The sequence below is a fragment of the Porites lutea genome, chromosome 9, assembly GCF_958299795.1.
Source record: "Porites lutea chromosome 9, jaPorLute2.1, whole genome shotgun sequence".
Lineage (NCBI taxonomy): Eukaryota > Metazoa > Cnidaria > Anthozoa > Scleractinia > Poritidae > Porites > Porites lutea.
In genome coordinates this window covers 4198597-4211118 of record NC_133209.1, presented here as the reverse complement: position 1 = coordinate 4211118, position 12522 = coordinate 4198597, and the positions used below count along the sequence as shown (strand labels likewise).

At 35.2% G+C, this 12522-nt stretch overlaps 1 protein-coding gene across 1 annotated transcript in view; it reads right to left on the bottom strand.

Moving 5' to 3' along the window:
- The window catches only part of LOC140947703 (cilia- and flagella-associated protein 337-like), a 29267-nt gene extending 17851 nt beyond the window's left edge, over window positions 1-11416 (bottom strand). The window contains exons 1-12 of the mRNA XM_073396879.1: window positions 11019-11416; window positions 9670-9723; window positions 8804-8887; window positions 6335-6400; window positions 5112-5180; window positions 4161-4277; window positions 2422-2484; window positions 2043-2125; window positions 1751-1843; window positions 1469-1514; window positions 1188-1234; window positions 88-141 (exon numbers count right to left, since the gene is read on the bottom strand). Of these exons, the coding sequence (XP_073252980.1) occupies window positions 88-141; window positions 1188-1234; window positions 1469-1514; window positions 1751-1843; window positions 2043-2125; window positions 2422-2484; window positions 4161-4277; window positions 5112-5180; window positions 6335-6400; window positions 8804-8887; window positions 9670-9723; window positions 11019-11360 (1118 nt within the window). The 5' untranslated portion in view covers window positions 11361-11416. The remainder of the gene's footprint in view (window positions 1-87; window positions 142-1187; window positions 1235-1468; window positions 1515-1750; window positions 1844-2042; window positions 2126-2421; window positions 2485-4160; window positions 4278-5111; window positions 5181-6334; window positions 6401-8803; window positions 8888-9669; window positions 9724-11018) is intronic.
- Window positions 11417-12522: the final 1106 nt, after the last annotated feature.

Here is a 12522-nt window from a genome sequence, read left to right as displayed (position 1 = left end):
TAATCTTAAGAACAACAAAAAGGGTCGTAATGGGTTCTATATCCCTTGATAAAGTATTCCAGTAACTGCGTTAGAAGATGTACGTACCTGTCTATATTTACACTTGCTATTCCTTCAACTTTTGGCATTTTCTTCCAATTTCTACAAGAGATAAAAGTTTGTTTTAGTACACTATCCAAGGACTGAGTTTGTTGTGGTTTTATATTTTTCTTTGGTTCTAGTTATTTTTCATTTGTTGTTTATTGGGTTACAGTGAAAAAGTTAAAAATAGCAAGAAAAACCCCAACCTTTCAGGGTCATCATAACGCAATTGTCAAAGTTAAGTTGGTTCTTCTTGTAAAGTATTGCCTTGCTCATGTAACAACAAATTTGTTTTTATTGACCACAAAATAACAGCATCAATATACGGCACACTAAAAAATAAATTAGCAACAAACACAAAATGTAAATAACCAAATAGAAAAATAACAATAAAACTACCAGTATAAGAGGGCAAAAGCCTGTCAGTTGCCACACATTTAATTTTGCTTGCCACAATTTTCAATGCAATATTGCTTAAAATGCTTACGTAAAAATTCATCTAAACTAGGTTTCTTTGCAATATTTTTGTAAGTATACAAGTACTTCTTTTGCAATAAGACCAATACCATAAAAAGTTACGCATGCAGTGTATGAGAATACATCGAGAAACTCGTTCACAAAAAGAACAACAGTCATGCGATATCCAAAGCTGAGGGCCACATTTTATGTTTACAAGAACAGGGTTCATACAAAAAATTGCAACCATCTTTCAAGGACGTTTCAAGCACTATTCAAGGACCACATTAGATTCACTTCAAGGACCACCTACTAGGACTATAATTTCACAGATTATACAGAAATGCACATTCCGAGTCTATTCTACCAAGACTTTAAGGCTTGAACCGTTCGCTTCACCAACTTCTCTAAATTTTTCAAATTACCTGTCTTAAATTCATAGTTAATTATTGCATAAAACATAGAGCGCAAACAAAGACACTTGTTAAAGAAAGTAATAAATTTCACTACATGTGCTCTCCCTCGAAAATTATGACAACTATTCAGCAAGACCAAAATAAATTGTATTATTTAACTGTCTGTTATTTATAAAGAGAAAAGTAATGGCTGACTTTGATATTTTTATCACACTGGAAAATTAAGTTTCATACCTCAATGTTTCTCCAACAGAACTCATCATAAAAATATTTACACACCCCTGAAAAAAAAGTGGACAAAAATAAAATACTTGCCACTAGCTGTTGGTACTGTTTTATAGGTATTTTGTCTTGAATCGTTTTGTTTTAGTTATAGTTGTTGTTGTTGTTCTTTTTGTTTTTGCATAAAAAGAACAAAAAGCTATCTTTGCTATTCTTGTCATTTCTGGACTTGACGCATGACTTTGAGAACAACACATTCAAAAGAATCAACACAAGCAAAATTGTACATGTACCTGGCTGTCCCCGTAAAGTATTATACACTCATCTGGTCCAGTTGAGCTGTAGAGTTAAATAATGAAACAGCATCAGTGAGTTTGGATTCTTTACTATTGCAGTGCTTAACAACAAATGAAAGAAATATAGATACAATCTGCATTAAAACAAATGTGATTACATATATTCTAGCAGTATGATTAATTCTGATGGCAATAATATCAATAATATGTACAATTTATTAATACCACGATTAATAATCAGTTACTGCCAAATGGGAATGGCTTTTTTCATTTTCTTACCAATAATCTAGTCTCAAAGGAGTTGTCTCTAATCCAGTGATTTGACAATATGGCTCAAATGTTGATAATTCAAAGAACTGAATTTCCCTATCCCTAAACAAAAAAAAGGCAATAAACAAGATATTATAGCATTTCTTGAAAGATCATGGCTGTTAAGTAATCTACATGTACATAATTATATAAAGGGCGAATCTACTTTAAAATCATAACAGTGAAAAATTAATGCAACTTTTTTGACAAATTTGAACACTTAAGAACAGGACTTAGACAGCTATTACCTACAGAAACTTACCCAGTTGAAATAATAAATTTAGTGAATTGAGGCATAAGTACAAAATCTGTGATCCACTTTGTTTTCTTGGTTGAGCTCTCAGCCTGAAAAATAAGCAACAAAATAAATTTTTAAAAAAAAGTTGAAAGCAATATTATTAAAAAGTGAAAAATCAGTTGTTTCTTTCTGTATGTTATTGTACTTCTTTTCTTCTCCTTTTTTCTTCTGTAATTTAATATCGTCTTCATTTAAAGTTTTGTCCTGCCTAGATTAGCGTAATAGCTGTTTGTGGTGCATAAAGTATTGTATACTTTCTAGTTCTCTCTATAATAAATACATTGTTGTTTGTTTGTGTTTGTTTGTCAGTGTATCACAAAAATTAAAGACGTTGTTAACTTACATGCACTGCTTGCTTCATCCTTTTAAATTCCATGTTCTGAGACCAAAAAGAGACAAGTCCATCCTGCAAAAGAAATTACAATTAAATCAAATTGACTTGGGAGGGTGGTTTCTAGATATTACTGACACGAAGCTTTGTTAAATACAGTATCTACTATACAATGAAAGTGTAAAAGAACATGATAGCTGGGAACTTAATGTTCACATGCTGATGATTATGAGTAACGTCAACTAATCAGCAGCAACCCTGATGCTAAGGGAGACACTATAACGAAGGCATAAGACTCACAGCTGTGGATCACAAATGTTATTTACAGTAAACATAAATATTATTATATGGCCAATGTGGAGTTTTGCAAGACTTCAAGGCCACACACTCTATTTTCAAAACTTCAAGCCTAAAGACAGTCCAAATTCAATCAAGACCTTAACTCAGACTCTAATTCTGATTGTTAACTATTCCTTGATACTTGGTCAGGGTTGCAGGGTGCAAAGAAAATCATTTTTACAGCTTGCCATTCGGGCAAGCTGAAGCTAGCATTTACTAGCCCAGACGTCATTACAACTAGCCCCAAAAACTTTTTGTTCTTCTGTTACTCAAATTCCTCATAAAACATCACTTGCCTGTCGGGCAAGTTGAAAACATAATTCACTAGCCCGATAGCAAAATCCACTAGTCCCGGGCTATCGGACACTACTTTCTTTGCACGCTGGGGTTGTCAGAAAGTTTTGAAGTAGACGGCTGAATTGTCAAAATAAGCGCCCAGTTCAGGGATATTTTATTTAAAAAACGCCATCTGTAAAGAAATGCCTAGCAGAGTAGCCGGTCAATACTAACCAAGTAGGTGGTGATTTTCATCGGCAGCCAGTTTCTTTTGACAACCCTGCTTGGTTAATACTTTGTGAGACTCTAAATTTGGACGGGCCAGTCCATACACCAAGAATGTACTCACTCTTCCCCACACCACTACAGGTTCATTACTCATGGGGCCCTTTAACCCTTTAAGTCCCAATAGTGACCAAAATCAATTTTCTCCTAACGATATCCATACATTGTAAAGAGATTAGGTTATGAGAATAAATAAAATGATCACCAAAGGGAAAACACTTTGATCTTTTATCAGATTCTCTTTACTCATTCTGTAAGGAGATCAGTTTGGAGAATTTGTATGTGGATATTGGGGCTTAAAGGGTTTGAAACAGCAACGTAAGACAGATGGAATGGTGACAAACGACATGAAGTTGGGTTGAAACTGCAACAGCATAAGGAAAATTGCAAATACAGCGCTCCAAACTGCAGCCATTTTGTACGCCATTATATTGTGAGTAAAAAAATATACGTATTGACGACTCAACTTGCAGCGAAAGTCACCAATTTGGCAACCTGTGTCCGGCGGTCATGTGCATGGAAAGGCTTAATGCAATACATGAAGTACCTGCAGTAATCAATGTGGTCAGTGGTATGAACCTTCAAGTAAAATTACACCAAGCTATTTTTGTTTTTTTTTTAATGGCGACCAATTTTTTATGTCTGGTGACCATATTTTAAAACTTTTAAAAAGTCACCAAAGGCAACTTTGAAAAAAATTGAGCTTGGAGCACTGAAAAGCAATAATTATTAAAAAACAGTAAAATGCTGACAAGTGACACAGGAATCTCACTAAGATTTCAAGCTGTCCAGTAAAAACAACAAGTAGGCGGGGAATGAAACAGCTAAAAGGCCTCATTACTGTTCAGTACCTTGCTAACCACAAGGAAGTTGTTATCTGCTGTGTTACACAGTCGTATAACATGTTCCCTCTGTGAAGAGTTTGAGTTCTCACTCATGGCAATGATGGCAGGTAGAGCAAAAGCAGTCTAAAAACAGGAAGACACAATTGAAAATGTTTCTGAATCAATAACAAAGTTTGCTCGTAGATCAATCGTGCTCTGATCAATGATTAAAATGGCTGATAACAACCTCATTTATCAAATCACAGGGTGGTTATTAGCTTCCCATGCGGGAGGTTTTAGGGGAGCCTGTATTTCATCCCTCCTCACGAATGCCTGCTTAACCGAAAACAACATTCCTTTTCCAAGCTTAGCCAATCACATTGTACTTTCCAAATTCTGGAAGGTTGACCTTGACCGCAGGGTAACCTGATAATATTATTACTCGCTCTGCATGAAACACTGGGAAAGCTATATGACCTCTCATTAATTAGTATTCCATGCGCAGGCATTGCATATGAGGTGGTAAATAGTCAACAACAAGGCTCGTAGAGCCGAGTTGGTTATAACTATCTCATATCCAACAAGTGCAAATGGAATAACTGTTTTATTAAATGTTTTTAAACTCCTTATACCACTACATGAGAAATTTCTGCGATTTGATTGGCTTAGAGCAGTGGTATTTGAGCTTAATTTGAAATACCTACATGTGAAAATTACAAACCTTTTGTGCGTAGTAGTATAAACAAATAATAGCATGATTTGTGCGTGATATTTGGCATAAATACCACTTGTGATATTTCAAAATTGTCTCAAATTTCACTCGCCTAACGGCTCGTGAAATTACGTATAACAATTTTGAAATATCACTCATAGTATTTATGCCAAATATCACTGCAAATCATGCTATTACCTATACAAACGTCTGGTTATTACAACTGAATTTTAGTAAATTTCATTTTAAATATTATTGTATTTTACCTCTTTTGATCTTAAGTATGAATCTTCCTTCTCTGCATACTCCAGCTGCATAAATGTACAGAATTCATCCTAACATGGTATAAATAGATTTACAAAAAAGGTCACATTATGCAGAAGAAAAGGTCGTAATTACACTGTATGCAGTTGAATGTGGTCAATTAAACATTTTCTCTGCAGAAGATGAATTCAGTATCACATTTAAGATTATCAGAGGCTGTGCATTTTATTACTATTTCCAGATTATGTATTTTTTATCAAAATAACCTTAACATGATTTCTTAATGCGCTCAATTGCATGTAGAGCTGTTTATTTTGCTTTTTTGCCATTTCTCAAATTTTTAATTTTTGCGGTGAGCAAGGCTTCAAATTAAGCATTCAAATCTAACAAAAATAAAAAAAAGTTAAAAGGCCAACATAACAAAATTTATTATCAAGGATAGAACATTCTTAAAAATTCACAGCAGGACAACCTTCACTCTCCTGCACCTGGTGTAATGATTTAGAATTCAACAGTTAAGTTTAATAATCTTGCTACAGCCAGAATGCTCAGTAATGTACATGTACAGTGTAGCTTCAAAAAAAAAGACTTAATTTCATGGAATTTTAATTTTTACACAGGGGAACAGAGTTCATTTAAAACAATATCTTAAAATTGTTAGATATGAACAAAAAGTTGGAACGCAAAGAAACCATACATTGTCAAAAGCATGAACAGTAAAAACAAAATCTGCTGAAACATTCTTGAATATCTAAAGCATACCTTCAAACATAGCGTTATTGCTCATTTTTTACATGTATAAAATAATAAATTATGAATACCGTCAATTCGTGGCTAGCCATTAATTTTCCTAGACTCAAATACATTTGAACCACCAAAAAAATTCAGTTGAGATTTCAGAATTATCTCCAACTAATGATTAAATTTACATAACTATGAAACACATTTTCCTATTGAAAATTAAACTAGGTGACAACAAAAAGAACACGCCAGGTGTGCTTAAAATTTCAGTTGACTCAAAAAACTAAACTGTAATTCAAGCTGTTAAACAAAACCAGCATTACCATAGAAACAGGTAACACAGAAATTGTAAATAGAAAGAATCGATTATTTAACTGAGCAATAGAGCAAATCTATGTAAAAGCAAGACAATCACAGAATATTTTGCCTGTTTAGAGTGCCTGTAGAAGTATACAACTAAGCAATAATGGAGCATGAAACTTACCCAGTTGATTTCCCCATCTGAAGAAGAATCGATTTTCATGAACAAAGCTGTGACCTGATCTTCATTCTATTATCAGGGTATCACATATATTAAATTTATAACTGAGATGGAAATAATTTACACAATTTCCCCTAAAAGCTCTCAGAAAAAAGTTAATAAACCTACTTGTTAAATAAATGACAAAGGTTTCTGCTGTTAAGTACTTTCCAAAATTAATAACTACTACAAGATCTCCACTTGAATCACCTGCTAAATCCAATTTTGTTTATTTTGAGTAAAATTAGGTAAGCTTTCCAGTGCAATTTTTGTTTAACATTAAAATGCAGAAAATTTAAAGAACATTTCAGTTTCTTATTGGGAGGTGCCATATAAAAAAGAAAAACTACTCTCCACTTCAATTGAGAAAATTTATACTGTTCATTTCAAATTAAAATGTGTAAAGACAATGGAATAAAAATAAGGCCCGGTTCAAACGTCAAACTTTACATGTGCCGAACCTAAGTACCTATTTAGGTCGACCCAAACTATTAAGTTCGACTGTTGATTCAGACGGTCGAACTTTACATGTGCCGAACCTAATACCTAGTATTTAGGTCGACCCAAACTCAAAGACTGTTGATTCAGACAGTCAAACTTTACATGTGCCAAACCTAATTCGTAGCAAAAAGAAATATCATCCTTACTGCTTAAAATAGGAAAATATGCTGAATAAAATAAGACACCAAGGCTGGATATTCTTGTTTTGATATTAGTGTGATTTGTGTTCTGTTATGGCCAGGAGACAGCTGAGGAGATGGTGATCGTGATATTTCGACTAAATAAAGTAACGCCAAAATTTTAAGATACATAACGATTTCTTTATGGATATAAAGAAAAGCAACTTTTTAAAGGACCATTTTAAGCTGTCCAGTTTCAGTCGATAAATCTACAACATGAATGCTGGTAACCGTCGTTACGCTTGTTACGTTTCTGTGAGTTCTGTCCACAAAGGCGCGAAAACCCATTAAATAGCCAATCAGAAGTGCGTTAACATAATTTATGCATTAGGTTCGGTACGTGTGAAGTCCGACTTATGAATCGAAGTTGATCTTTTGCCATTCTATTCAACAAGCTCAGCGAATAGAACAGGAGCGTCGACCCAAATACAAAAGTGCCGTCCCTAATTGATTCATACGTCAACCTTTACATGTGCCAAACCTAATAATTATAGGTTCGGCACATGTAAAGTTCGACGTTTGAACCAAGCCTAAGTTTTCAACATTTAGCTCAAATTTTCATTGCCAAAAAAAAAGGCTCTGGATAATATACAACCCAAAGGTTGCTTTCAATAATTACTGAAAGGAAAAAGTGCCAGTGATAAAGTGCTGGATTCTCAAGTCAATTTTCTTCTTATGAAAAATTAAGGAGAGAATTTAAAACCAAGGTGTCCCTTGGGGCTTGACTCCAAAAACCTAACCTTCAAAACACGCCCGATGATTAGAAATGTTTTTGAAGTCAAGGAAAATTCAATAAACTGGCAGCTCTGCTACAGCTTGTATTGTTTTGGATATTAAGAATAACCTCCCAATCATTAATGAAACAGGATCAACAAAATTTTTTCTAACAAGAATACTCTTAAAAAAAGCATTAAGTCAAGCTTGAAGAAGGAATTAGAGGGCGATTAATTCTACACGAAACAAAATTTCCTTGCTAAAGGTTTTTCATATCCTACTTTACAGACAGTCAAGCATTCTTCAGGATATTCACTTTTTATGTCACATTACCAAAGAGCAAAAATGTGATGAACATGGCACCTCATTTCAATCACCACCAAAAAAACTGCTTGCTCATCGCAAGACTCATTTGCATACAATGAAAGTTTACAACACCCGACCAGTTGGCCTCACCATTGAAGTTTCGCTAAAGTTTTGCTCATAAAAGATTCTCCTTTGTTTTCGACCACTGACGTATTCACTTGTTCCAAAATAAACAACGCTTTCAAGTGCATTCATGGACCAACCCTTTCCAGAAAAGCCCGACATCTTTTGAATATGCTGTATGTCACATTGCAACATTTATTTTTACCAGTTTCCATGCATGGTCTCCACTGGGGACGCCTGTGTGCCTCCCTTTAGGTGGGCACACAAAAAAAGGGAAAGGAAACACAGAGTCTCGCTGCTTAGGTAAGCTTGACTAATAGTTACCTTCCTCAGAGATCGAAAGGCAGCTTTTTACAGGTGAAGTTGTGAGTTTTACAAAACAAACAGGAGAGTGGGGCAGGGTAGTAAGAACACTTGCCGAACCAGCTCAAGTAGAATAACCTGAATTTTATGGACAATGATTTCAAATGCTTGTGGAGTTTCTACCTGCTTTGGTCAGAGTAATGCCCAGAAGTATGCCGCTATTCTTATCTAAACTATATAATTTCTACCTTAAACATTTTGACCTCACAGTGCCCAAGGATGAACAATAATCAAATGAAGAACCAACCTTGAATTTAACATTAAACAAGTTAGTAATGACATCTTTAAACTCTTCCAGATCAAGTGTTCCATTGCCATCTGAATCTGCCTCCTGTCAACCAACAAACACAGCCCTGGAATTATTTAACTCTCTTAGTTTTTATTTCTGGTCAATTTTGAAAATGGGGAGATACCAAACTGCTCCACACGTGTTTAATGATTGAGATATGGAATGATTCTGGTAAGGAAAATTTTTCCAATAAAAAGAGTGATTTGGGTGATTTTGAGACGAACTCTTCAGCAAATGAGGATGAAAACATTGACTCTCATGATCAAAATCAATACCTTGCACAAGTTGGGAATAAGAATGTTTTATTGCAGTTTTAGAAAATGTATACTTGTTGTTTTAGTTGTTAATGCTTGGGTGTTATTTGCACTTAAGGTCAATTAGTGTCTAATTCTCAAAAAATGGTCAATTTGAGTTGGCACTGGACTTCTCAACAGGGTTGACAGAGAAGGGGTAAAAAACAGAACCCTTAAAACCATAAAGCAATTTTTTGTACTATTTACACAGTACTTAACTTAAGTCAATGATGTCATAACACCATTTAGTAAAACCCAACTAGTGGTCTATTATCAATGCTGCGTTCTGATTGCTATAGCCCACTAATAGAGAAAAAGTGTGGGTTTTTGGCAGCAAGAAACGATTAAAGTCTAGCTTTGACTAGCTAAATTTTTTTTATTCTCGATATTTTTGGCCAACTACATGTAGTTGGATTTTACTAAAACAATATTCCCCTCGCCCTCATGGTCTCTGAGTCAATAGTCCATTTGAGCTCAAGGAATAATAATTTGTTAAATATTTTAATGTGTTAGAACTATATGCACAGATACCTCAAAAGCCTGTCTCATTTTATTCAGGTGGTCCAGAGTAATTCTGTCTTCAAGCTAAAATAAAGAAACACCAGTGAGAATAAATAACTATTCTCTGAAGGATGGGTACTTGTGAAAAAAAAAACAGTAACTGCACTACCCCAGAGAAAGATTAGAGGAAAGGACCCACAAGACGGAAGCTTTAATAGTTTGCTTAATAGTGACATGTGCCACCAAATTAATCACGCCAGTGCCAAAGGCGTGAGCTGCTAGAGGGTCTGTGGGCATGCTCCCCCAGATAAATTTTTTATGCCTTGAAGCTCTAAAACTCCATTTTTAGTGTTCTGAGAGGACAATGTACGCTAATAATTGATTGTCATTTTTATGTTGAGATTTATTTTGCATGTCTTCACGTACAACTATTCAATTTTATTTTATAATTATTTTGTGCAGTTTTTTGCCGCATATTGGTCAGGATTTGTGCGATCCCATTCTAGCAACTCTGATGAAAATGCAACCCCATTACAGTCAATCCAGCGGTGAAAATGCAACCCCATTACAGTCAATCCAGCCGTGAAAATGCAACCCCATCCAGCAGCACATCCCCATTAGCCTATTACTAGGAAGTAACCACCCCCCCGCCCCCCGCACCCGGACATTCTGTTTCATTAACAGTCTGTTTATCTTCCAGTTCAGATGCAATGAGGCCTCATTAGCATTATTGACAACAATTTAATCATTAATTAAGCTTTTCAAGTTGAGATAAAGTTGACTACAAAAATTTGTAATGAATGAAAATACTAACGACATTTAAAACTGAATACTTTTAGCATTTTTTATAGCTAAAAGCAAATCAATTTTTTAAAAAGATTCTGGTTTATGTAAGACTTCTTTTTTTCTAATTTCGCTGAAACACTGTTAGTGTAAAATAAACATAAGCTTAATATATCGATTAACTAAATAATACAGTATAAAACTTAAGATTAACCTTTCAGTCCGTTGCTTCAGTACAAAGTTAAAGTTTTAAACGTGATCTTGAGCGTCTTAATCAGAGGTATTCATTCAACACAAGGGAAATAAATTTCCAGATTCATCAAGTTTTCTTCAATTAAGGGATTCAAACCGCTCCATTATTTGAAAGGTGAGTATGTGAGCTAAAATTACAAAGGCTCGATTATGAATTGTTTTAAAGAAGTGTAAAACTGTATGTCTTTGAAAGAAAACTTAACTTTTTCCACTAACACAGATGTCCTCAAAGGTAGTGAAACATACGGGGAAAGATTAAAAATTCAACAATCGAACCTTGTACTCGATCGTTCCAGACCGCGTTGCTCCACAGCAAACTACATTGTAAAAGCTCACAAAATTACCTTGACTTGCTTGGAAACTCCAACAGCCGTGCTCGGTCTTTTTGGCTTTTCATGTTCCTCAACATCTTCAAGGCCACCTAAAGTTGCTCTTCTTCCCTGAATACCTTTAAGATCATTCTCCGGTATTCCGCCAAAAACCTGCCTTCCTCTCAACTTTGAAGTAATCGGAACCCCTGGAACATGATGTCTTGAAGTAATGTACGTTGGATCGAGTCCCAGAAGATTTTTTCCCGGTGCAGTAGCGGGTCTTAGTTCGTCTAGTAAGTCAACAAGCTCATGAGTTTCTAATGCCCCCGAAGCTGTCGAAGGACGAACTTTCCTCTGCGATTTTCCTGGCGGCATTTTGAACACCGCCACGGTTCGAACTGTTTTGCAGTCCGTGCGATCGAGATACTGAAAGCTGATTGGTGGACTGGTTGCTAACGGGCCCTTAACAACCAGTTAGGTCTGTCAAACAATGCGCTGCAAAGGAAATCGCCAAATTTTGAGCAATTGTGCAGCGACTTTTTCTGTAAAATAACTGTTCGAAGGAGCAAATATTGCCTATAAATTACTAAAGCTTGAGAAAAGCTAAAATTTCTGGATAACCAACAGTACGTGAAAGCAAGGCTACTTCATGTCCGCAGACTTTCGAGCAGACCCAGGAGCCGATTACTTGGAGCGGACCCACCCATTTCAGATGAGACGAAAAAGCCACCGAAGAATCTCGTGACAACCAAAGTTCCCCTAAGACACCCGAACTGATAAATAGTTTTTAGGGCAACTCCAAATTAACCAAACAGGCTTCTAAAGCACAGAGAAAACTATTTAAGACACTTCTGGCGTATTTGGAAACATTCGGTCGTTGGGTGCCCCTGGTGATATCACTGGCATGGGAAGAAGACTTTCCACAGTGCCCTATTTTTTCGTAAGACCATCGAAATCGAGTGATGTCCGTTTCAGGCCTTCCAGAAACGCCTGATATCCAGGCTACGTTACGGTCAGACGATACCATTAAATCAAAATCAATAATCAACAATAGTCAATAAAAATCAATAGCAATTAATTGATTGATACTGAAAATCAATAAAAATTAAAAACGCAGTCCTCCGTAATTTTCAATTTTCATTGATTTTCATTGATTTACATTGATTTTATTGATTTTTATTGAAAACTAAAATGTGCTTTCTCTGTTTTACCCGGCTTAGAAAAGAAACCAGTTAATAAGTTTTAATGGTCCGATCTACGATAAATTAAGAAATTAAAAAAGTTGTTGTTTGTACCGTTGTTTTGTGACAGAAACAACAGTAAAAACAACAGTTTAGTTTGTCTTCCTGTATTCACAACAGGCAAAAACCATAACTGAAATGTACTTTAAAAAGATGCATACGTGCGGTCCCTAATGTTTAACTGAGCATGACGTTATACATGTTCTCCAACCTGCCTTTCATTTTGTTTGGTACATTTATCGAATTCTTAGCTGAATATATCAGAAAAATGTTTTAAAAAGTCACACATCAAAAAT